Source organism: Brassica oleracea, chromosome C3 (assembly GCF_000695525.1).
Source record: "Brassica oleracea var. oleracea cultivar TO1000 chromosome C3, BOL, whole genome shotgun sequence".
Taxonomy (NCBI): Eukaryota; Viridiplantae; Streptophyta; class Magnoliopsida; order Brassicales; family Brassicaceae; genus Brassica; species Brassica oleracea.
Window position 1 is genome coordinate 10452032 of NC_027750.1, and position 23061 is coordinate 10475092.

Sequence of the window (23061 nt, forward strand, 5' to 3'; positions counted from 1 at the left end):
GTTTGAGTCCTTCCACCCACATATAAAAAATGATTTTTTTATAATTATGTATTATTTATTTATTTTAAATGTAATAACCACGTCAGATATTTTTATAGGCACGTAAGAGCAGCAACTCTTAAGTCGGAGGAACTTAAAAAAATTACTATCTCCGTTTCATATTGTAAATTGTTTTACGAAAATATTTTTGTTTAAAAATGTAAGTAGTTTTCGTATTTCTAGGTAACTTTTACATTTATTGAATACAGTGTGACCAATCAAATTAAATAGACTTATTTTTTATTGGTTAAATTATATCTAACCTATTTATTATAAAATACTTTTTAAAAACATAATAATTTTCTTAATCTTAGTTTTTTTAACAAAAACTACTTATATTATGAAACGAAGAAAGTATTATAATAGTGGGTGGATCCCACATCAAAATTAAACACCGTCGCCTCTGTATTCTATTTAAGCGCCGTGTTTTTTCAGTGCTTGCACTGTTTTGCGGACCCCACTAACACGTGGCGGTACGCGATTAGTTCGTATTTAATTTGTTTTTTTAATCAGACAAAAAACTTAAAAAATTAAACACTTCGTTTAGAGTGCTAGGATTAATGGTGCTCTAAATGAGTCATAACCAATTTAGATTCCGCTATCTTTGATTGACGGGCACTTACGCCAAAACCGAATTTTGTTAGTTCATATATTAAATGTTAAATTGTTAATGTATTTATTACACAATTTACGTAATATATACTGACCGAGACTGTTTTATTCTGTTAGTATATGAATATGCCGATTTTTTTTTCTCCCTTTTCTGTCTCTGGATTCTTCGGAAAGAATTTTTTTTATTTTTCTTTTGTTTTTAATTCCGAAGCTTGAAGCTTTCATACTTAAACGAATTTTTTCCCGGTACGGATTAATCTTTCCATTCGCATACTTTGTTTTAGTTTTTTTGGTTTGTATGTTCCTTAGATTTTATGTGAAATCAAAAGCAATTAAATTCCAGAACTTGCTCGAAACGTTTCTTTTATCAATTTTTTTATTACAAAAGGATCAATATGCCAAAATGTTTCATTAAAAAAATACATTATATTCTTAGGGTTATTTATCTAGATTTAGGATTTAAATTTGAAAGATAGGGTTTGAGGTTTGGAGTGGGGGTTTGAGTTTATAAATTTTTAAAAAATTTAATATTAAATTTTTTTCAAAATTTTTTTTTTGGATTTCAAAATAAGAATTTGAAAGAAAATGTTTTTTAAAATAATTCAAAATTAAAGATTTCAAAAAAAACACAAGAATAAATTTTGAATTGAAAAACGTATTTATGGAAAATACAAAAAAATATTTTTATTTTTTAATTTTCTTTAATTTTTAATCTTTACGATTTAATTAAATAATTATTTATATTTAAAAATCTATAAAATAAAGGTAAAAGTGTTTTTTATCTTTTTAATGCAACTCTTTTAGTCATTTTTCTCCTTGTATGCTTTTTTGATAAAAAAAAACTGATTTTAGTGTCATTTAGTAGAATTACCTATTAAATTTCTACATTTTGATAAATACTATTTTGACAATTTTTTTTCTCTAGTGTGGTATTTTTTTTAACGTCTGATTAATTATGTTATTATAACGCTGAGAAATATTACATAGATATTCTACCGCTGACAATTTTACCACGAGATGAGAATACACGTCTGACTGCGTCACTCCGAGTCGTCCTATGAGATCCATGTTCAATGATACGTCCTGCACCATGCTGAAGACCTATTGTAATATTTTTTTTTCTATAATATACATAATTTACGTTTTTTTGGGTTTGAATCTCAGATCTCTAGGTGTAGAAATATTAACGATTACATCTAGTGTGGTATTATAAAACAAAAAAAATTGTATTAGTGCTAGCTGGAGGTAAATCTCAATCATGATTACATCTCACACCATGTTAACCGAAAAGAAAAAAAGAAAAAGAAGATTAAATCTTACCATAGTTGAGAGAGCTTACCATGGTCTCATTTAAATATACAATATAATTAGTGGGTAGTTAGCAAAAAAAAAATCATATACAGTAGAATGTGAGTGGTGGAACAGGTGATTGTGTGAATAGATAGCATTGGAATGAGCTTATCAACGTTGACCGGCCAAAAGTTTCCCATGACGACTACCACCACCACCATCACGACGGACGAACAAATCTCTGAGTGGCGGCCGCAAGTGTTCATCAACTTCCGGGGAGCTGATCTTCGTGACGGGTTCATCAGTCATTTGAGGAAGGCCCTGGAAGACAATAAAATCAAGTACTACATCGACTGTGAAGAGCCCAGGGGTGCATCTCTTGAGATCCTCTTTCAAAGGATCAAGGAGTCGCAGATCGCCCTGGTGTTCTTCTCGAATCTGTACGCAACGTCAGAGTGGTGCTTGGACGAACTGGTGGAAATAATGAAGAACATGGAGAAAGGAAGCCTCAGAGTCATACCCGTCTTCTTCAAGGTGGAGCCAGAGGACGTGAAAGGGCAAAAGAAAGAGTTCGGCGTGGCGTTATACGGAGAAGGTCGCCGTAAAAGACCCAAGATGGCGCAATGGGAAGATGCTTTAGAAGCTGTTCCCAAACAGATGGGGTTGGTATTGGCTGAAAAAAGGTCGTTTCATATTTTTTTGTTTGTTTGACCATCTCACTTTTTTCCTAATCCATATAGTTTTTTTTTTTAATCCACATAGTTCCATTGATTGTATTTTTTTTCTTCCTTATTTCAGTTCTGAAAATGACTTCCTCATCCGGCTAGTCAACAACGTCAAAGAAGTGGAAGCCATAATATTAAAAGAAAGAGAAGGCTCCTCTTCCTCTGAACCAATAATCAAACACGTTATGGGTACAATATCATCTTCTCTTCCCCCTTGCGAGAAGGAGCAACGCCTTGAGCAACTCGAACAACGGTTTGGTTTAGATGATAAAGTTACTCAAATACTTGGAATTGTTGGTATGGCCGGGATTGGTAAAACCACTCTCGCGCAAAAGCATTTCGATACGTGCAATAAGTTATCGGTGAAAAAGATTATTCTTGGCATTCATGAGAAGTCGAAGAACGAGGAGGGATCATCAAATTGGCTGGAAAAAGAAGTTGAGGATGAAATTTTCAAAAACAGATGTTTCATTCTATTGGACGACGTGAGCGAAAAGTCACAAATAGAGTATCTACTCGGTAACCTCAGCCGGATTAAGCAGGGAAGTAAGATTGTCATCACAACGCGCGACAAGTCATGGATCGGAAGAGTGGTTCACGATACTTATGTGGTCCCTGGATTGAACGACAACGAAGCCTTACTACTCTTTAGCCGACATGCCTTCGGAAACCAAGCCTATACTCCCACGAAGAAAGGGCTGTCCAAAAAGTTTGTGGACTATGCCGGAGGCAATCCAAGAGCCCTTGAGGAACTAGGGAAGGAGCTTTGCGGTAAAAACGATGCTCACTGGGAAAAGAGAATAGAAACGCTGTCACATCGTTGCAATGTGAATATCAAAAGAGAGTTAAAAATCAGTTATGACAGGTTGACTGATGAGCAAAAAGATGCGTTTCTTGACATAGCTTGTTTCTTCACATCAGAAAAGGAGGATTGCGTGACAAGTTTACTGGCTTCCAAAGACTCTCATGGCTCCGGTGCAGAAGCTGCGAGGGTTATTGGAGACCTTGCTGACAAGTTCATGATAAGTGTCTCTGCTGGCCAGATCGAGATGCCTCAGATACTGTGTTCACTGGGCAAAGAACTTGGTTTATTGCCATCTTCAGAAGATAATATGGGAAAGAGCAGGCTATGGGATCATGATACAGTTGTTAAAACTTTGGTCAACCAAAAGGTAGTAAGAATCGTCAATTTAGGTTTACAAAGATGTTAAAGTAAAATAAACTCCACCCAATCTAACTATCATCTCATCTGATAGACTTTTTTTTTTTTGGTAAAATGCTAAGATTCAAATTCAGTATAGACTGAGTTTTTTTGTTAGCTAATTTTACCATTTTTTGTGCTTTTTTTTCTTACTCTGTTAACAGGAAGAAGATAGTACTGTGAGAGGTATTTTACTCGACGTGTCGAAGTTAAAAGAGGAATTCGCCATAGCATCAGACAAGTTGACCCTAATGCCAAACCTGCGATATCTCAAAATCTTTGACTCTAGCTGCCCTCGGCAATGTAAAGCTGTTGTTGAAGCTGTTAAGTGCAAAGTACACTTGCCCGATGAACTTGAATCGCCTTTGAAAAACCTTCGATATCTCCACTGGCTGAAATTTCCATCGACGGAACTTCCACCCAAATTCGAACCCGAGAATCTTGGTGACCTCAGGCTGCCATACAGTATGATTGAACGTGTTTGGAAAGGCAAAAAGGTGTGTCTTCTTGTTCACTGCTAGATTTTGATTATTGTACTCTAGATAGCTTAGCTGATTGGTGCTTGTTTTCTGAGTGCTTTTTCCTCACAGGAGACACCAAATCTGAAGTGGGTTGATTTAAGTCACTCGACAAAGTTGACCGACCTGTCAGCTTTGTGTAATGCTGAATCTCTTGAAATACTAAATCTTGAAGGTTGCACTGAACTTGTTGATTTTCCCGAAGATACCGAAAATATGAAGAGTCTTTCTTTCTTGAACCTCAGAGGATGCACAAGTCTCTCGTCTCTCCCAGAGATGAATAATTTAGTCCGTCTCAAGACTCTCGTCCTCAGTGGCTGCTCAAGCTTTGATGACTTTCATGTGAATGCTAAAAATCTTGAACATGTACATTTAGATGGGACAGAAATACTGAACCTTCCCCGGACGATCGAGCAACTCCAAAGACTTATCGTCCTGAATCTGAAAGACTGCAAACGGCTGAGGACTCTCCCGGATTGTCTTGGCAAGCTCAAGGCTCTTGAAGAACTAATACTCTCTGGTTGTTCAAGGCTTAGGAGATTTCCTGAAATTAAGGAGGGCATGGAAAATCTGCAGATTTTACTACTCGATAGGACAGAAATCACAGACGTGCCAAAGATGTTATTACTACGATGTGCTAACCCAGTAGACCAAGTGAATAATGTCCAACCGTCACCCCGGACGGGTGGACTATCCTTGTTGCGACATCTGTGCTTAAGCAGAAATGACAAGATCATCAGTCTGCGATGGAGTATTAGTGAGCTTTATCATTTGAAATGGATCGACGTGAAGTATTGCAAGAAACTCCAATCTATTTCGATGTTACCACCAAATCTTCAATGCTTAGATGCACATGGTTGCACCTCACTTAAAACAGTGGCGAGTCCTCCTATGGCAACAGAGCAAGTGCCCTCCTCATTCATTTTCACTAACTGTGACAAACTAGAGCACGTCGCCAAGAATGAAATCACATGCTATGGTCACGATAAAGGCCGGATCCTGTCAAAAACACTGAACCGCCACAATAAGGTACTTTTTGTTTGCTATAGCTTTTTTTTTGGATTGCAGCCTACGTTATCGGTCCACATGTCAGTTTCCTGTTCCTGGCAATGCCAAAATTTTAATTCTCCAGTGGCAAACGGGATTCGAAACCGGGACCGTATCGGATCCGAAGTTCTCTCGAGTACCACTAGCCCAACCCGAGTTGGTTTTTTGCTAGAGCTTTACTCTTATCTATATATATATTCTTTATTCTTGCAAGTCCAAAGTTTAAAATTATGTTAAATCTATTCGGTTTTACTTTGCAGGGTCTTTCTTTTGAAGCTTTGGTTTCCATTTGCTTTCCTGGAAGTGAAGTCCCTGCTTGGTTTGGTCATAAAGCTTCTGGAGCAGTGTTAAAGCCTGAGCTTCCTCAACACTGGAGTGACAGCGGTTTGGTCGGCATAGCACTATGCGCCATTGTCGCGTTTGAAGAACTAAATATTGGAAACAACAACCTCCATGTGAAATGCATATTTGACTTCAACAATGTTAAGACATCCTTCAGCTACTTTAATTTCCCTGTTGGTGGTTTATGGGAAACCAGCGATGAGCAACGCACGATCACATCTACTCATGTGTTCATTGGCTACACCAATTGGTTAAATATCAAGAAATGTCAAGAAGAAGATGGTAAGGAAGAGTGTGTTCCAAAAAGAAAAAAAGAAGGGTGTGTTCCTACTAAGGCTTCAATTGAATTTCAAGTGATAAATGATTTTGGTGAGGTTAAGAATTGTGAGGTATTGAAGTGCGGTTTTAGTTTAGTTTATGAAACTGGTTCTTGGGAGGCAAGCTCAAGGGCAGATGGTGTTGAACAAGGTGAACTTGAATCTCATGAGGGAGTAGGAAGGGTTCGAAAATTATGATTGCAAACTATGGCGCAACTTCAATACGAGATCATAAAAGTGAGTGGTGAGGCCAGCTGTAGTTCCACAAAGAGCTAGATAGCTTCACTATATCTCTTTTTCTTCCTGTAACAAAACTTTGTGACGGGAAGCTGTTTTGATGGCATTCATTGTACAAAAGTTTGTTTCTCAATCCCACATACTAAAAACAGAGTTGGGTGCTTAGCATTTGAAAGTTTCAAGACACAACACTCTTTGTCTTTGGGAACTAGTTATAACTTCGTTCGTATATAAAATCAATGTAAGTCATTTCAACCATTTCCATTCATACACAGAAGCACGATCTTATGGATCAGACGATCACACAAGATCTCATATATACACATATATATCTCAGCTGAATCTGGATTAGGACATCCCTGTGTGAGATATATATATGTATCAATGTAACAGTGATTGACAATGGACTTGGTGTTTTTGGTAAACAGAGTAATAGAGTATACTCTGGAAAGATCCGAATATGTATGCCACTAATCCTTGAATCAAAAAGAGACGGCTAGTTCTTCTGGAACATTTTTCAGAAGATCCTACGGAAGCTATTAACGAAGTAGATCACTAGCTGACCTGGAGTGTACTACTGTACGCCACATGGTACAGGAGAGGAAGATACTACGGAAGGAGATTTAAGATGTAGAGTCGTCCAAATCAAAGAAATAAAACTTTGAGTAGGGTTGGATGTTTGAGTACCCACTCCGTTCGGGTCTATTCGGTGTCTTAAACAGCCAAACAGAGAACTGTGACGTCACCCGCTGGAATAAATCTCGGGTGATGGCATTAACCCTAAAGTAGGAGGTTGTTAACTTGGATCAAAACATAAAATACTATTTACTCCCTCCGTTTCATATTGAATGTCGTTTTAGAGAATTTTTTTTGTTACAAAATAAGTATCGTTTTCAATTTTCAAAGCAAAATTTATTAATTTTATACAAAATTTATTTTTCTATTGGTTGAAATATGGTTAGGTGTATATGTAATAATGTTTTTTATAGGCAATGTACAAAATTAATTGTTTTCTTAATCCGTGTACCAAAACCTAAAACGACACTTATAATGAAACATAGGGAGTATATTATATACTAGGGTCGGATCCGCCCTACGGACGGGTTTGCAAATGAACGAAACAATATAAATATGTTTTAAATTTAAATAAATTTTCAGTTTATTTTAAATTATAATTTTCACTATTTTTACTACAAATTTTACTACTTCTTCTTCTTTATAAATTATATAGTTGTTACTATAATAAAACAATTTATAAAAAATAATATAAGTAACTACATCTCTTACTCCAAAATAAATTTCATAAGGAAGAAAATAAAATAAATACTTTTAAAAGTGTTGTAGGAGTTAAATACACTAAAATTTCTCTGAATTTTGTTTTGTAACACCTCTATGAAAAATATTACTATTTATTATATCATTTGTTAAACTATAGGCATAAAACAATATATTGCAATCTAATTATAGTTAAAATATAGTTATGGATCAAAACTCAGTTAAAAAAGATAATTAAGATATTTTCAATAGATATGCACAACTTATTTAGTTTTTATTATTAAATTTTATTTTATTTTACAATTACTATCTTTTCAAAATACCAATTGTTATTAAAAATAAAATTTTATATACTTTCGTTTACAATATTAAGATCTAATGTATCGGTTTGAGGATTTATGTGAATTTTGAGTATATCTTCCGTCCAAAAACATTATTTTCCATTTTTTTATCTCCAATAAAAACATTCTACAATCCTGTATTAATATCACAAATCAAAAATATAAATTTTATTTTTATAACATCTATGTTTATTATTACTATGGTAATGAAATTTAAAAGAATTTTCTAAAGGCCTAGTAGTTGCTAATCGATCTGCTACTTTGTTTGCCTCCCTCGTAGTCCATCCGAATGAAACTGCTTCAAACTTAGTCGACCACAATTTGATATCCCTCGTTCAAAGAGTAGCATTTTCTTGTTTAATACCTCAACAGCTTTTTTACCGTCTCCCTCCGTGATAATTGTTTTTGGATCCGAGAGCCACCAACGGTGTTGTAGTGCCATCAAAAGGGCTTGTAGTTCACTCTCCAAAGGGTTTTGTACCTTCCTTCCCACTGCTTCGCGCAGAATATCTGTTTGATCATCGTGGAATCGATCTATTTCCGGCTTTTGATGTTGGTTAATTTGATTGTAGTAAACTACTTGTCCAGGGATGTTTGCTTTGCATACCATCATTCTGGTTGGACCAAGAAAGTTATTTAAATGAGATTATTTTCGTAATGGTTATATATCGACATGTATGTTTTGTGTTTATATTTGTTTATACAATTTATGATTTTTTTTACTAATTTTAAATTTTAAATTTAGTACTTGTAAATTAGCTATTTATATTCTAATGTGATGTGCTTCTGTTTTCTCGCTATAGTCCCGATAACCTATTAATTATATTTTAATCTTTGTAATTTACTATTAATCGTTATCAAAGCTATTAATTTGAAAATTTATAGCTTTGCCAACAGCCTAGACTAAAAGAGAAGATAAATAGTTTTCATTATTTTTTAGCTAAGTTTTGCATTTATACAGTTCTAATACAGATCTTGAATTAAGATTCAAATTAAGCTTCATCAGACACATTCCAAATGTGTCTACATCTATTGTCCACGCCACAAACACTGGTGAAAATATCACTCATACATTGCTTCCGTTCCATCTACAATTCTTTCTTTTTCTCTGAAGCTTAAAATCTATATAATAAGACTTCTTGAGGGCTTGATCCATGAGCCTATGGCCGACGCATATTCCCTGAGTCCCACCCAAACAACCCATTTCTTATATTTGAATAGATCAGGCTGTACTGCTTCCAGAAAGCACACAGGGTTATGGAGGTAACACTCCTAAAACCAAAAACAATTAAAAAAAATTGAATCAAAATTGGAACTTCATAACCATGTTTATATCAAAGTTTCTTGCTTTATCATAAACACCATCAGATTTGACGTGCCAAGCTCTGTAAAATTTGCACATGTCACTTAACAACCTTGCGTGTTTCCTTTGGAGTCACGCAGGGCTAAGAGGTCATCATCTTGAACAGTAGAAGAGACTTGCATTCAGAGGACTATTATGCGTCAGGCATGTTTAAAGGAGATAGAGTAGGAGGAGTTTTCCTAACCTGTTTGTTTAAGTTGGGTAGTGATGTCAGTGATATTAACTCCAGACATGAACCCAAACATCAGCTGCTTCCATGTGACTATACATCTGCATAGAAAGGGGAAAACCCACAAAACATGAAACCTGCATTCTTTCATTGATAGAAGATTAAATAAGAGGTTCAGAGGGTGTTGTATGTTTGCTTCAGCTGGGGGATTGATATTCCCTAATGCAAAGAAAGCTCCACCAAGTATAACAATCATCTTCACCTTACTCGCTAATGAACTTTCATGCTTGATGGGCTAAGCTGAAAGAAACCATCATGGTGACAAACTCAAACTAAGTTTTAAGATTAAAGATTATGATTCTTACTATTGCAAGACTGATCAGAGGTCCGAAGGCGAGAATGGTGACTTCACACGGATAGTCAGAGACCTCTCAAAAGAATCTCATCTCCTAGCCCATTTTTTACCGTGAACAAAATCAGCTACACCGAGAATCCCATCTTAGATCGAAACAGCAAACACATATATGGAGCTAAGTCATAACAACAGCTTGACTTTCTCGCGTATCAAGGAATGAATGATTTATATTGTTTAATCTTCAAGAGAGGAGAGAAAGATCATACCTCAAGGGTTCGGAGTTCCCTTCTGTGACTGGAAAATCAGGGTAGCCAACGATCTCCTACTATCATTTTGCATAAAGGATCAAACAAAGAGAAATCACAGACACATCCCAAGAACATTTTTCAAAGAAAAGTGTACATACGTATAGTGATGCGTTTCATCTTGTGTTGAAACTGTCCCAGACACAGTACTTAGTCTTTATATCTTTGTCATCATTGTTGCCATGCTATCAGCTGACCACACATATAAAATACACAGTAATGTTATAACCATGTTTGTTGCCGCCTAGCTCCTTCTATGTTATAAGCTCGTTGAATAAAGAGTTTCTAAGTTCTTCTAAAGAACGTCCTTCTATATCCGAAAACCATAAAACGATGCAAAATAGATCAGTACTCAGAAGGCGATTCATTTTTTTAGAAGCAATTCATCAAACATGTAATAAACATTTAGTTCTAAGAATATTTATAAAAGCCGTAAATCATAAGCAGATGTATAACACAATATCAAGTTGAACTTTTCATTGATTTATAAACAGCTAAAATTTAGGCCAAGATTGGAAATCATTACAAATGGTTTCTTCTCCAAAATGTTAGTCAAAAGCCCGTAAGCTCTATCTCCGCCGCGGAATCTTCTACCCGTGCTACCGGCGTATCCTTATCCTCTGCGCTGTTCCCACTTCTAGCTTCTCCCCACCCACCTGATCCATCCCGCGATGCACATGAACAAAAGTCCTTGTGTTATAAACTCTCCCCAATGCCTCTGGTCCCCGTTCACTTTCAGGTGTGGTGCCCGTCTGCACCACACAGAAGCCCGTACTCAGAGTAACGAAGGACACAGCTAGGGTTCGCGTCGTATGTTGTCCTATTCCCAGGGCCTTAAATGGAGGACGTAACAAAGCCCACATTTGTTCAACAGGCCAAAAACGAAAAAGCCCGACGTGGCTAACTTAATGATGCGCTGCGTTTTGTAGTGCGGGACTGGTGTCGGCTCGACAGCATCCGAACTGATGACGTGGATGGCGACGTGGACCCCCTGGAAGAGAAGGAAATTGTACTTTATATATATGATGATGCAGTCATATATATAATCCTGATAAAAAAATGATGTAATCCTAAGCTAACAAAGGCTAGATCACAAGGCAACATGAGTTGTCAAGCTTGAATGGGTCGATTGTCGCCACAAAGGGTTGTGGAAGTATCCCTTTGATAAGACCAGATGCCTGCGCCTATGTGAATCCACATAAAGACAGATACCTACACTTGTATCCTAGAATGAATCCACAAACTAAGGAGACAAGCAAACGAACAAGAAATCTAACATGGTATCATAACCAGGTCCTAAATACCCTAAATCCCTAATTAATATAACTCTATCCGACCGGGTATAAATGTCGTAATTGACTCGCTCGACCGAGTATAACTGTCTTAAAGTTCCGAGATTTCTGACCGATAAGAGTCATCGTCTCGAGGAGGGGTATTAGAGATAAATATCCCACATCGGGAATTCTAAAAGACATGTAATATATAAATGGTTAGGGGCAATCCACTAATTGTCAATTGGTTTTAAGTTGGAAACTCATAATTAACCCGAATCTAACAGAATCCACCTAAAGACTAATTGAACAAAACAAAGACAAACTTTGTAAACTGAAAAATACTTTATTAATTTCGTGCAAGGGTGATTTACAAATAAGACTTAGCTCAGTTTAAATAGAAAAGAACACAAATGCCTAAAAGAATAACTTGGAAATAAATAATAAGTGAAAAACTAACCGTTGGACTAAGTTGGTGCAGAATCTGTCCATGTATGAAAGTTTTCTTCTCTCCTTGTATCTTGTGAGTTTGGGCAGAAAGAAATGCATCCTTGGGATCTCCTTTGATGTCTGGATAGTCTCTAAGCCGTGCCTGAACAGAAGGGGAAAGAGCCGTTGATCTTCAATAACTCCAAGTGTGAATGCATCCTTGTAAGGTAAGTTGACAAATAAGGGATTCATCTTGATCCTGTGGCTGCTGGTGCATGGTAGAAACTCTCCAACTGCTCTTAGATGTAATGAATAATCTCCTGGTTTCCACACGTGAGTTTGAGCTGCACATTCCTTAAGCAAATAATTACTTTCCTTTATTAGATTCAGTTCGGATGCAGTGTAGATAGTCTGACTTGTAACTGGCATATCTCCTAAACCATTACTCCTTTTGGTATAAAACCAACTCGCTGCGTGCTCTGGTTGAGTTGAGAATCTATAGCAACTGGTTTCACGGTTAAATTCCTCATGGTTGCAAAGATATCCTTCTTTGAGTGCACCTATGTCGCTGCTGGCTCCAATGTAGCTTGTATGGTTGATCTCATGAGTTGGTGGTCCAGCTACTGACTTGGGGTCCTCATCATTCTCTCCTTCTTCAAAAGGTTTTGTCCTCAAAACCAATTTACCTGCACCAAGATAGAACAAGTTAGGTTTCATTCTATTTTGTGAGGCTAGGCTAGAAAATAATTCACATTCAATTTTGAAAAAATATATAGAAAAATAGTGCTCCTTCCAAATGACTTTAGCCTATTTAGCAATCTACTAAAATTCATTATTTTCTAACCGTACACAATCGTATATGACCCTGCTATTCCTATATTACAACAACTCATTCCTGATCAAATCTTGAAGCTAAATATGCAAATATTTTATTTTCTATCGTAATATTTTCAAAATTTTAAATCTTCATCTTTCTTTTTCTCTCATCTCTGCTATTCTCTCTATTTTCTCTCCTTGTACCTAGAAAATGCAGTAGGCTCATCCGAAAATTGGAGAACTTCAATGCGCAACCACCATCTTGTCTCGTCCTAAAGAGTTTCCTTATTGTGATATTTTGTAAGATCTCTTCTTTTTTCGAAGGAAAACAAAAACTAAAGAAACTGAGAAATTAAAGTTTCTTGATTTGTTTCGTGAATCGGAATAAGTTTCTCCATTTTGCATTTTAGCTTTATCCCATTCGAGTTTTTTTTTTTTTAGTTATCGATTAGGTATTTTTCAGGGATTGATCCCCCCCAAGTCTCTATCTTTGCAGTTAATTGGGAGTGTGGCTTTTCTTCATGTGCTTTGTTCCTCTTGTGTCTTCAATGTTGTCGCGGCAGCGGACAATACATTTGGTAGCCTCTAGGCTGCTGGTGATAACCGGCAAGAGTATAAAGCCCATGATTTTGAAATCCTGTGGCATCAGACAAATTCTCAACACTATCAACAATGGTGAAATTGATCATATTCGCAATTATAATTAAACTCGCTACAAAGATTAATCTTGATCAAAACAACAACACGTAGTGAGTTCTCTAGTTGCAATTAAAAGAAATAGTAATTGCTTATGCAGTGTTTGGATAGTTAAATTTATTCTATGTTTACAAAACTGTTAACCATAAACTTTATTCCATGGATAGTAAAAGAAATTATTATATCATAACAGTGAATTCTGAATAATTGAAAGTTAGGTTCTCATTATCTTTAACAAAATATGAAACAAGTTACACATCCAACTACAAAGTTAAAGTTATCAAACAAGTTACACGTCCAACTGCAAAATTAACAAACAATATTGTATCATAGATTGTAGGAGTTCGTGGATACGATATATGGTTAAAACTATAAAGTGCAGGGTATGATAACTTATAGCTATTCTTATTATTAACATGTTCATTAATTTTCTTAGCCATCCAAAAATGTGGTAACTATTTACAAGAAAAATTGGACATCTGATAACTGACTTATACTCCATTACCATGTCTTAGGTTTAATGAAATTGTCTATGCGGTTTAGTGTGTCGTATTATAGTGTTAAGGGTTTAAGATCAACTGTTTAGTGTCTAAGGTGTTGTTGTTGGGTTTAAGGTTTACTATATTGATTTAGGGTTTAGTGTATTTTATTTAGGGTTTAACGCTTATGATTTAGTTAGGATTTAAGATTTATTATTTAGCTAGGGTTTAGGGTTTACGATTTTGGGTTTAGTATTTAGAATTTAAAGTTTAAGGTTTAAAATTTGGTAAGGTTTTAGGGTTTACTATTTTGGGTTTTGGGTTTAGTTTTATGACATTGAAGTATAAATTATTTTAGATAGCCAACCAACAATTTTACTAGATGGTAAATTATGACGATAATAACTTTTTTAGAATTTTAGCCATACAATTTTAATAGTTTACTCCCTACTTATAGATGCTTAGTTTCGAAAACAATACAAATTATTCACACGAATTATTGTATGTAGAGGAGGCAAATCATTCCCTGGATTCACTATCCAAAAGCGCCGTTTGTTTTAGAGATTGTGGATGGGGAGCCTCTTGAGAATAGCACTGTGCCTATTTCGTTAAACGAGACAGATTAACGATATGGTTCTAAAACGCAGCCGCACATGCGATTACTCGGCTGGAGAAGCGCTCGGCGGTGGTGAAGCGTCGCGATTTCAACGTAGGCGGCCATTAAATCGGAGTCACTAATATTATTCACATTTTTGAGGTTTGAAAGCTTGAAATCGGATCATACATGTTAAACCTTCGAATTGATTTCAGAAAGAAAAACACAAAAATAATGGAAGAAATCAGAGAAAGAAAGCATGGCGGCTCTGTAAAAAGGTTTGCAAAAAGCAAAACACGCTTACTAGTCATCGAACTCCTCACCTTGCCGACACAAACATGGAAAATTTCCACTAGGCTACATCAACAATTGATGTTTTTCACGTAAGTAAGTTAATAATAAATACACTTATTATAAAATTGAAAACAATGTTCAAAACTAATCTCCGCGTATATCCCGCTTATTCTCCGATTTTTTGGTAACTCGCTAGGCCCGTGATGGCCGCTCGACTAGCGCCTAGCGTAGTTCCGAACAGGGTTCTTCACCGTATCTTTCGTAATCTTAGCATATCTAATTAAATTTTTCGTTCAAAAAAAAAAAAAAAAGCATATCTAATTAAATTTATGTTGCCAGCTAGTAAGCCTACACCCCTACTCTCAGGAAGCAGATTCGACAATTGAAAAGGTCATTATCGTCTTTTACTTTCACCAACCTAGTCCACGTAATCTTATGTTTTACTGTATCTGGCATCCACTCAATTTCTTTATCTTCCGTTGTTTTTAACCAAATTAGCTCAAAAAAATATACTATAGCATGCCAAAAATATATAATATATTATAGTATATTAGAATTTTTTTTAAAAATTGTATCTATTAATTTGTCGGTAATTTTATTTTGTCAAATAACATTTTTTAAAATTTGTCACAAAATAGTTATCAAAAAAAAATGATCAAAATAATTTTTTATTTTGAAAACTTTAATTTTAATTTTTAATTTTTAAAAATTTGAAATTCTATCGTCTAACTCTGAATTATTCTAAATCTAGATTAGGTCTCTATGGTATAAATGTATTTAAATATATTTTTACTTTCTAATTTTATAAGCTATTTTTTAACAAAAACTAAAAAATGGTTATTGAAGTTTTTCTAACTCAATTCTCTTGATATTGACACAAAAAACGTAGACCGTGACAAAAGAAGCGTAGACCGTATCGATCGGTTTGACCGGTTGAAGCGCAATCCTTATCTAAACCGCTTCGAAATAATAAAATCTTAAACCCTAAAAGAAGACTACTCCTTTCATTGCCGCAAACAACAGACTTGTGCAGTCATCAATCTTCAAGCAAACAAGCTCCACGAAGGGTCTTCTCCGCTACGTTCAGGTTAGAATCTCGACAAACATTGTCCGGTTCTACTTCTGTGTCTCTCTTTACTTGGACTCAGTGTAAAGTTCGAAGCTTTATTCTCTCTACCTGTTTCGTTTACTTGCTTACTCTCCTGGACCCATTCAGCTTCACTCTCTATGCTTTCAGCTTTTGATTGGGTACAATCACAAAAAAATTGCATTGAAAGTTTTGACTTTTATTGTTGCCCATCTCATCAGAATCTCGGAAGCTGCTTACTCTTGGAAGCAGACAGAACCTAGTTATGGAGCCATTGTGTCTTGACGTTGAAACCAACATGTACCTCCCACACTCAGAACCAGACCTGCCTGTTTCTCAAGACTTTGGGGAGTTCATGCTCTCTCGCTTATCTCAGTCAAAACGACCAGACCATAAACATCTATCCGCTGTAATCGAGGAGCTGTCAAAGACTCTAGCGGAAGGTAACCACAGTCAAACACCTGTGGCTTACTTCGCCGCCACGTGTAGCTCCCTAGACAGCCTCTTGTCTTCAGATTCTGAGCCATCTCTGGATGTCGTCCAGCCACACGTTGTCATCCTCTCCCTTGTGTTCCCTAAAGTCTCAGCCGGAGTGCTGAAGAGGAACGGTTTGGCTTTGCGTCTCGTCCTCAGCGTTCTGCGTCTGAGATCAGCAACTCCTGAGTGCTTGGTCTCGGCGTTGAAGTGTTTGGTTCATCTCCTCACTACCGTTGAGTCAATGTCAGGGAACGAAGTCTCTGAGTCCTACAGCATTTTGCTGAACTTCGTTACTCATTCAGATGGAAAGGTGAGAAAGCTAGCGAGCTCCTGTCTCCGTGATGTCCTGGTGAAGTCCTCTGGTACAAAGGCATGGCAATCACTCAGTGGCACCATTGCAGAACTGTTCCAAAAATATTTAGACCTCGCTCATAAATCTGAAGCGCGTTCTGCTGAAGGAGCTCAGCAAGTGCTCTACATTCTCAGCGCTCTAAAAGAGTGCTTGGCCTTGATGTCCAAAAAGCATATTGCTACTGTGATTGATGGGTTTAAGATACTGCTGATTACGCGCGATGCGTTTATTGCAAGGCCGGTGATAGACTCTTTGAATGCGCTTTGTCTCAACACAGCCTCTGAGGTTCCTGTTGAGGCGCTGGTGGAAGTGTTGTATCATGCTGCTGTTCTGTTCTCGGCGCCTGAAACATCTGCTGATGCTATGACCTCCACAGCACGTTTGCTGAAAGTTGGGATGATGAGGGCTTTTAACCTTAATAGAGATATTTGCGTGGTTAAGCTTCCTGGTGTGTTCAATGGTCTGAAAGGTATGCTGTTGTATCTGCTCCTTTTTGGTTTCAGAATTGCTGAGAGATACTGCTTACTTTGCGAATGCGGTTTATCTTACTGTTGCGTTGCTCTTTGTGCTTCTTTTTTTGGCAGATATTATTGCATCTGAACACGAGGAGGCAATCTTTGCAGCAACAGATGCGTTGAAGAGTTTGATAAACTCGTGCATCGATGAGAGTTTGATCAGAGAAAGCGTCAACGGGATCCGGAATTCAAACTTGGAGGCAAGGAAGTCTAGTCCAACAGTCATTGAAAAACTGTGTGCAACAGTTGAAAGCTTGCTTGATTACAAGTACCATGCAGTCTGGGACATGGCTTTTCAAGTAGTTTCGACCATGTTCGATAAATTAGGTAACTTTTGCTATTCTCTGTCTTGTCACTTCTCTCGTGTTGAAGTTTTTTCTTTTATTTTCTAGTAGTTGTTCATGTGCTAATCCTCTCACGCAATTTTCAGGCGAAGATGCTTCATACTTTATGAGGAAGACCCTGGAGGACTTATCAGATATGAAAGATTTACCTGATGAAGACTTTCCTTATACGAAGCAGGTAACTCTACTATTCTAGTCCTGGAGCCTAATGACTATTTGCTGGGGTTCTAGATTACAGTAAAAGTAGTTGAGATAGTGATGTCCTTTATGATCTGTTAACGTGGCTTCATCGTTGGGCCTAAGTATACTTTTTTTTTACCTAATAGTTCACCTATATGGTAAGTTGTGGAAGGAAATGAAAAGCTGTAAGCATATGCAACTAGGTCAATAGATATTGGGCTGTGTTAACTTTTCTGCAAAGTCTCAAAATGCTTGATCTTTTTTGTTCTGTATTGACTTAGTGGTGATAGCTCTTATGCTGTTGGTACAGAAATTCGATATACAAAATATCTATACAGAACTTGTAACGTGAGAATGCTCTCATTAGTTAACTACGATATAAGATGATAGCAACATGTCAATGTATTAGAACTTTCGTATTGTAGTCACGTCTTGTACTTTCCTGACTGTTTGTTTGACTGATGTTATCTTTGTTGGCTGTCCCCAGTTGCATGAGTGTGTAGGATCAGCCCTTGGTGCTATGGGACCTGAAACATTTTTAAACATTGTGCGTTTAAACCTTGAGGCGAGTGATCTGTCTGAGGTAAACGTTTGGCTCTTCCCAATCCTGAAGCAGTATACTGTGGGAGGACGGCTAAGTTTCTTCACAGAGTACATCTCTAGAATGATCGAAACAATGAGCCAGAAAGCTCAACAGGTAATTTTTGTCTTGCCTTTGATTTTTTTATTATCTTTATTTCTCGCTAATGCTGCTAATTGTTTGTTATGGCAGCTCAAGCTACAAGGTCTTACTTCAGCTTCTAGGAGTGTGGACTCTCTTGTATATTCATTATGGGCTATGTTACCTTCATTTTGCAACTATCCTGTGGATACAGCGGAGAGTTTTGCGGATCTGGGGCGAATACTGTGTGGAGCTCTTCAATCACAGGCTGAAACTCGTGGAATTATATGCGCCAGTTTGAATATCCTAATTCAACAAAATAAGGAAGTTGTGGAGGGTAAAGAAATGCCTGTCAGTGATGCAAGTCCTGCTATGGTACGAGCTAGTGGTCGTTATAATTCAGACATTGCGGCAGCTAATTTGAAAGTTCTGCGGTCGTGTGCTCCTAAGTTATTGGATGTTTTATCAAGGATATTTCATGAATCTAGCAAAGATGATGGCGGTTCTGTTCAGGTAACTAACAACTCCAAAGGGCTGGTTACTAGACTTATATTTAAAGGAGGATACATCATAAAAGTTATTGATAATAACTTCAATGTCTTTTCATTCAGTCTGCGATAGGGAACTTGGCGTCCATTGCGGAGAAAAAGACTGTTTCAAAGCTACTCTTCAAGACACTGCGAGAGCTTTTAGAGGCTACTAAAACTGCTATTGCACAAGATGAAAGCTCTGCTAGTGGGATGGACGTGGATAATATCGCAGACAAAAATTCTTCTTCCAACCTTAGGTACTGTTACTTAACTTGTGTTTCTGGTTTACTAGTTGCAACTGAGCCAGAGTTGACTCTATAATCTGTTATTTCATTTCAGGGCAAGGTTGTTTGATCTGCTAGTTTCTCTTTTACCTGGTTTGGATGGTCAAGAAGTAGATACTGTATTCAGTTCTCTGAAGCCTGCAATGCAGGTTTGTAAACTGATTTGTTTTTCTGGATGTGGCTGTGATTTATCCTTCTACTACATGAAGATGAGTTTGGTTAATTGAGTGGATGAGTGGTATATGCTGATGTGGATCTTAAACTGCAGGATCCCAAGGGCAAAATTCAAAAGAAAGCGTACAAAGTTCTTTCAGTTATCTTGAAGGTATTGTGCTTCCTTTGCCTTAAGATTTCATTACTGCATAGCTGACTAATTTTATTCTCGCTTAAGCATGTAAGTTTCATTGCTAGGATGCGGTTCATACGCCATCAGTATATTATATTTACTTCATGTTACATAGTAGATGACTAACAATAGGTTATGACCCCTATACTGGTGCTGTTTCTTTATGAAAACCGTTAAAACTTTAGCGTTCGCTTTTTAAATATGTATATATAGACTAATGTCGGTGATACAAATGTTTCTGTTGCCAGAGTTCTGATGGATTTGTTTCAAAACATCTCGAGGAGTTGCTTGAGCTGATGCACAATATATGCCACGTCTCTGCCAAGCGCCATAAACTTGATTGTTTGTACTTCCTGTTGGCTCATGCATCAAAGACTGTAAGAATCTAAACCTTTTTAGCTTTATGTGCCATTTGGCAATACGTTAGAGATGTAGGTTTTAATTTTAGAACTACATTCAGTTTCTCGTTTAGATGCTCATGATTTTTCGCCGTACAGGATGATTTGAAGGCGAGAAAGGACATTGTTTCTTCATTTCTACCCGAAGTTATACTTGCTTTAAAAGAGGTACTAAACATTGCTTGAAACTGTTTGTGACAAACTATAATTGTGCAAGAATCATTATTCAAGTCGCTGCTGTTTCTGGAGGTGAATAAAAAAACAAGAAGCAGAGCCTATGACGTACTTGTTCAGATTGGGCATGCATATGCAGACGAGGAAAACGGTGGAGACAATGAGAAACTACATGGTTACTTCAATTTGGTATGTTTAATCTAATCCTAATAAGTCACTGCAACATTTTTTTCAGGATCTTTGTTTTTTGTTTTTTTTTGCGTCAAGGTTGGTTTTGTTCACCTCTGCTATAAACTGTCACAGGTGGTTGGTTGCTTGGCTGGAGAAAAACCTCAGATGATTAGTGCTGCTGTTAAGGGAGTAGCTCGTTTGACATATGAGTTCTCTGATCTCATTGCTAGTGCTTACAATTTGCTTCCTTCAACATTTCTTCTCCTCCAAAGAAGAAATAAGGAAATCACAAAAGTTAGTTTTCTATCTTCCCTTTCAAATGGCCACAACTTTATGTTGCTGCGAGTTATCCATTTATCTCATTTGGTTATTAATGAGACAGCGATGTGTTTTCCTTTTTCTGAAGTCTACATCCAATTTATTCTTGAAAACAGGCAAATTTAGGTTTGTTGAAGGTGTTGGTGGCTAAGTCACCCGTTGAAGGACTACACGCAAACTTAAAGAGCATGGTCGAAGGCTTGCTGAAATGGCCTGAAGGAACCAAAAACCTTTTCAAAGCGAAGGTATGTTTACCGCTCTTTCTTATTCCCTTTTAACCGCAAAATGCCCAAGATAACATGTTTGGTGCCTAGAGTTTGAATTTTGTCATTTTCGCCACTTTGCCTTCTTTCACACGCACACAGACTAACACACTTGCACATGCTGAGCACTTGCCAGGACATTAATTTTGTTGCTTAGCGGCAAGCATACATATAGATATTAGTATATTTTTTGGCGGACTCTTGTCCTTTCCTAAAGAGTAATGTTTGGTAAAATAGGTGAGGCTTCTATTGGAGATGCTAATCAAGAAATGTGGCACGGAGGCTGTTAAGTCTGTGATGCCTGAAGAACATATGAAGCTCCTGACAAACATCCGAAAGGTTTGCTAACAGTTCTTAAAAGTTGTCTAGAGTTTAGTATATGGGTTATGTATGCCATCCATAAATCTTTTCTTGGTTTTATCTCAGGTCAAGGAGCGTAAAGAGAAAAAATATGCAGCTGCCTCTGAGATGAGTAGATCACAGCATTCAAAAGAAACTTCATCAAAGTACCTTTCCCAACTCAGTTGACTGATAAATAATCTCATAGAAGTTTCTGAGTGGTCAAGTAATGCATGTTCTTGATTTGTCTTACAGGGTCAGCCGGTGGAATGATACCAAGATATTTTCTGATTTTGATGATGAAGACGAGGACAGCGATGGAGACTACATGGATGGGGAGACGCATGGCCGTAGCAAGGCTTCCTCTTTGTTGAAATCTAAAGCATCTGCTTTGAGGTTGGTTATTATATAATCTTGTGGTCTCTGTGCTTTGGTATATACATTACAGAACCTGATAGTGACGTATTACAGATCAAAGAAGAGTCAGAGGCAGAGTCATCTTGAAGTTAACGAGTCAGATGATGAACCACTTGACTTAATGGATCGATACAAAACAAGATCAGCTCTTCGATCAAGTGAGCTTCGCAAAAAACGGAAAGCTGACTCAGACGAAGAAGCAGAGTTTGATGAGGAAGGACGGCTAATCATCCAAGAAGGAGGGAAAGGTAAAAGAAAGGAAATCTCCGATCCAGATTCTGATGCCAAGAGCAGCAAAGGTAGCCGTTTCTCTGCAAACACATCCAAGAAGAACCAGAAGCGGATGAAGACATCAGAGTCAGGGTACGCTTACACAGGCAAAGAGTACGCAAGCAAAAAGGCAAGTGGAGATCTTAAGAGGAAAGATAAGCTTGAACCGTATGCGTATTGGCCACTTGATCGCAAGATGATGAGCCGTAGACCGGATCAGCGTGCGGTTGCGGTCAGAGGTATGTCTAGCGTGGTTAAGCTGACAAAGAGGTTGGAAGGCAAGAGCAGTGCGGAAGCACTTGCTGCCACTAAGTTCCAAAAATTCAAGAGGAGTGGTCATAAGAAATCGGCTGGGAAGAAGAAAAGCAAGTGAACAAGTGGCGGTAAGCTTCTCACTATGTTTAAGGTATTAGAAGAAGGATTGTATTTTATTTCAGTCTTCACTTTCTGAAACTTGAAATGCCATTTTGTCCATTTACTAGTGTTACAGCTAGTGAAAAAATCTCATGAGTTGGTTTCAGATTGTTTGCCATTTGATCCCATCTCATCCAGAGTAGTTAAAATATCAACTTGTTAGCATAATGAAACCATCACATGCCATTAGTTCTAGTAGAAAATAACAAAATAAAGTAATCAATGACAGCTGAAAATGACACACGGTTTTGTTCTATAGCAATGACTGGTTTAAACAGCATTGATACGTGATGTGATGACTGATATCTCTGTATGGTTGAAACAGCCTCTACTGCCTTCCATGGATTTTTTTGTAACACCTTTTTAATTTAATGCAAAATTGTATTTAAACCAAATAATCTTTTGTATAATGATTGCTTCATTAAGTCTGTGAAATTCTAATTGAGAATGAGTTAATAGAGTCTATTCCTGCCCTCTTTTGAAGTTTCAGAACTGGCTTGTAAAGAACCATGGTTTCAGAACTCCATCATAACTCTAGTCTTGATTTGATGAGTTTTTGTGACATCTCTTAAACACTGAACACCCTAATTAACAAGATATTGAGGTCTACTTTAATATATTTTTATTGGTCACTGCAGAATCTGCATAGTATGAACTAGTACAAGTTTTGGCTTAGATGGGAGAGAGTAATGTAGCTAATTGATTTTCGAAAAAATCATTATTTCGGATTAGGCAAGTTACTAATTGATTTTCGAAAAATCATTATTTCATATTTTATGTCATTATTTCAGAATACATTGGTTTC

General features: G+C 36.9%; 2 protein-coding genes and 1 pseudogene across 2 annotated transcripts; 2 read left to right on the forward strand and 1 right to left on the reverse strand.

The window, feature by feature from the left end:
* Positions 1–1915: 1915 nt before the first annotated feature.
* On the forward strand, positions 1916–6536 carry LOC106336244 (inactive disease resistance protein RPS4-like). The gene is made up of 5 exons (XM_013775015.1): positions 1916–2624; positions 2740–3838; positions 4032–4364; positions 4458–5414; positions 5693–6536. Exons 1-5 carry the CDS (start codon positions 2104–2106, stop codon positions 6287–6289), a joined length of 3507 nt encoding a protein of 1168 aa, XP_013630469.1. The 5' UTR covers positions 1916–2103; the 3' UTR covers positions 6290–6536.
* A 2348-nt stretch (positions 6537–8884) lies between these two features.
* On the reverse strand, positions 8885–12553 carry LOC106329848 (annotated as a pseudogene).
* Positions 12554–15711: 3158 nt separating this feature from the next.
* On the forward strand, positions 15712–22374 carry LOC106335063 (RRP12-like protein). The gene is made up of 18 exons (XM_013773482.1): positions 15712–15803; positions 16025–17101; positions 17217–17474; positions 17578–17669; positions 18159–18368; positions 18444–18845; positions 18944–19119; positions 19202–19295; positions 19415–19471; positions 19741–19869; positions 19990–20058; positions 20140–20253; positions 20368–20529; positions 20670–20798; positions 21054–21155; positions 21243–21322; positions 21411–21551; positions 21627–22374. The coding sequence occupies exons 2-18, from the start codon at positions 16069–16071 to the stop codon at positions 22213–22215; spliced, it is 3837 nt and encodes a 1278-aa protein (XP_013628936.1). The 5' UTR covers positions 15712–15803; positions 16025–16068; the 3' UTR covers positions 22216–22374.
* Positions 22375–23061: the final 687 nt, after the last annotated feature.

Bases quoted from the DNA above. Each gene is read 5' to 3' on its own strand.
- LOC106336244 (XM_013775015.1), top strand. From the start codon at position 2,104: ATGAGCTTATCAACGTTGACCGGCCAAAAGTTTCCCATGACGACTACC. The intron at 2,625-2,739 runs GTCGTTTCATAT...TCCTTATTTCAG, and splicing joins TTGGTATTGGCTGAAAAAAG to TTCTGAAAATGACTTCCTCA. The intron at 3,839-4,031 runs GTAGTAAGAATC...CTCTGTTAACAG, and splicing joins AAACTTTGGTCAACCAAAAG to GAAGAAGATAGTACTGTGAG.
- LOC106335063 (XM_013773482.1), top strand. From the start codon at position 16,069: ATGGAGCCATTGTGTCTTGACGTTGAAACCAACATGTACCTCCCACAC. The intron at 19,296-19,414 runs GTTTGTAAACTG...CTTAAACTGCAG, and splicing joins CTCTGAAGCCTGCAATGCAG to GATCCCAAGGGCAAAATTCA. The intron at 21,552-21,626 runs GTTGGTTATTAT...GACGTATTACAG, and splicing joins TCTAAAGCATCTGCTTTGAG to ATCAAAGAAGAGTCAGAGGC.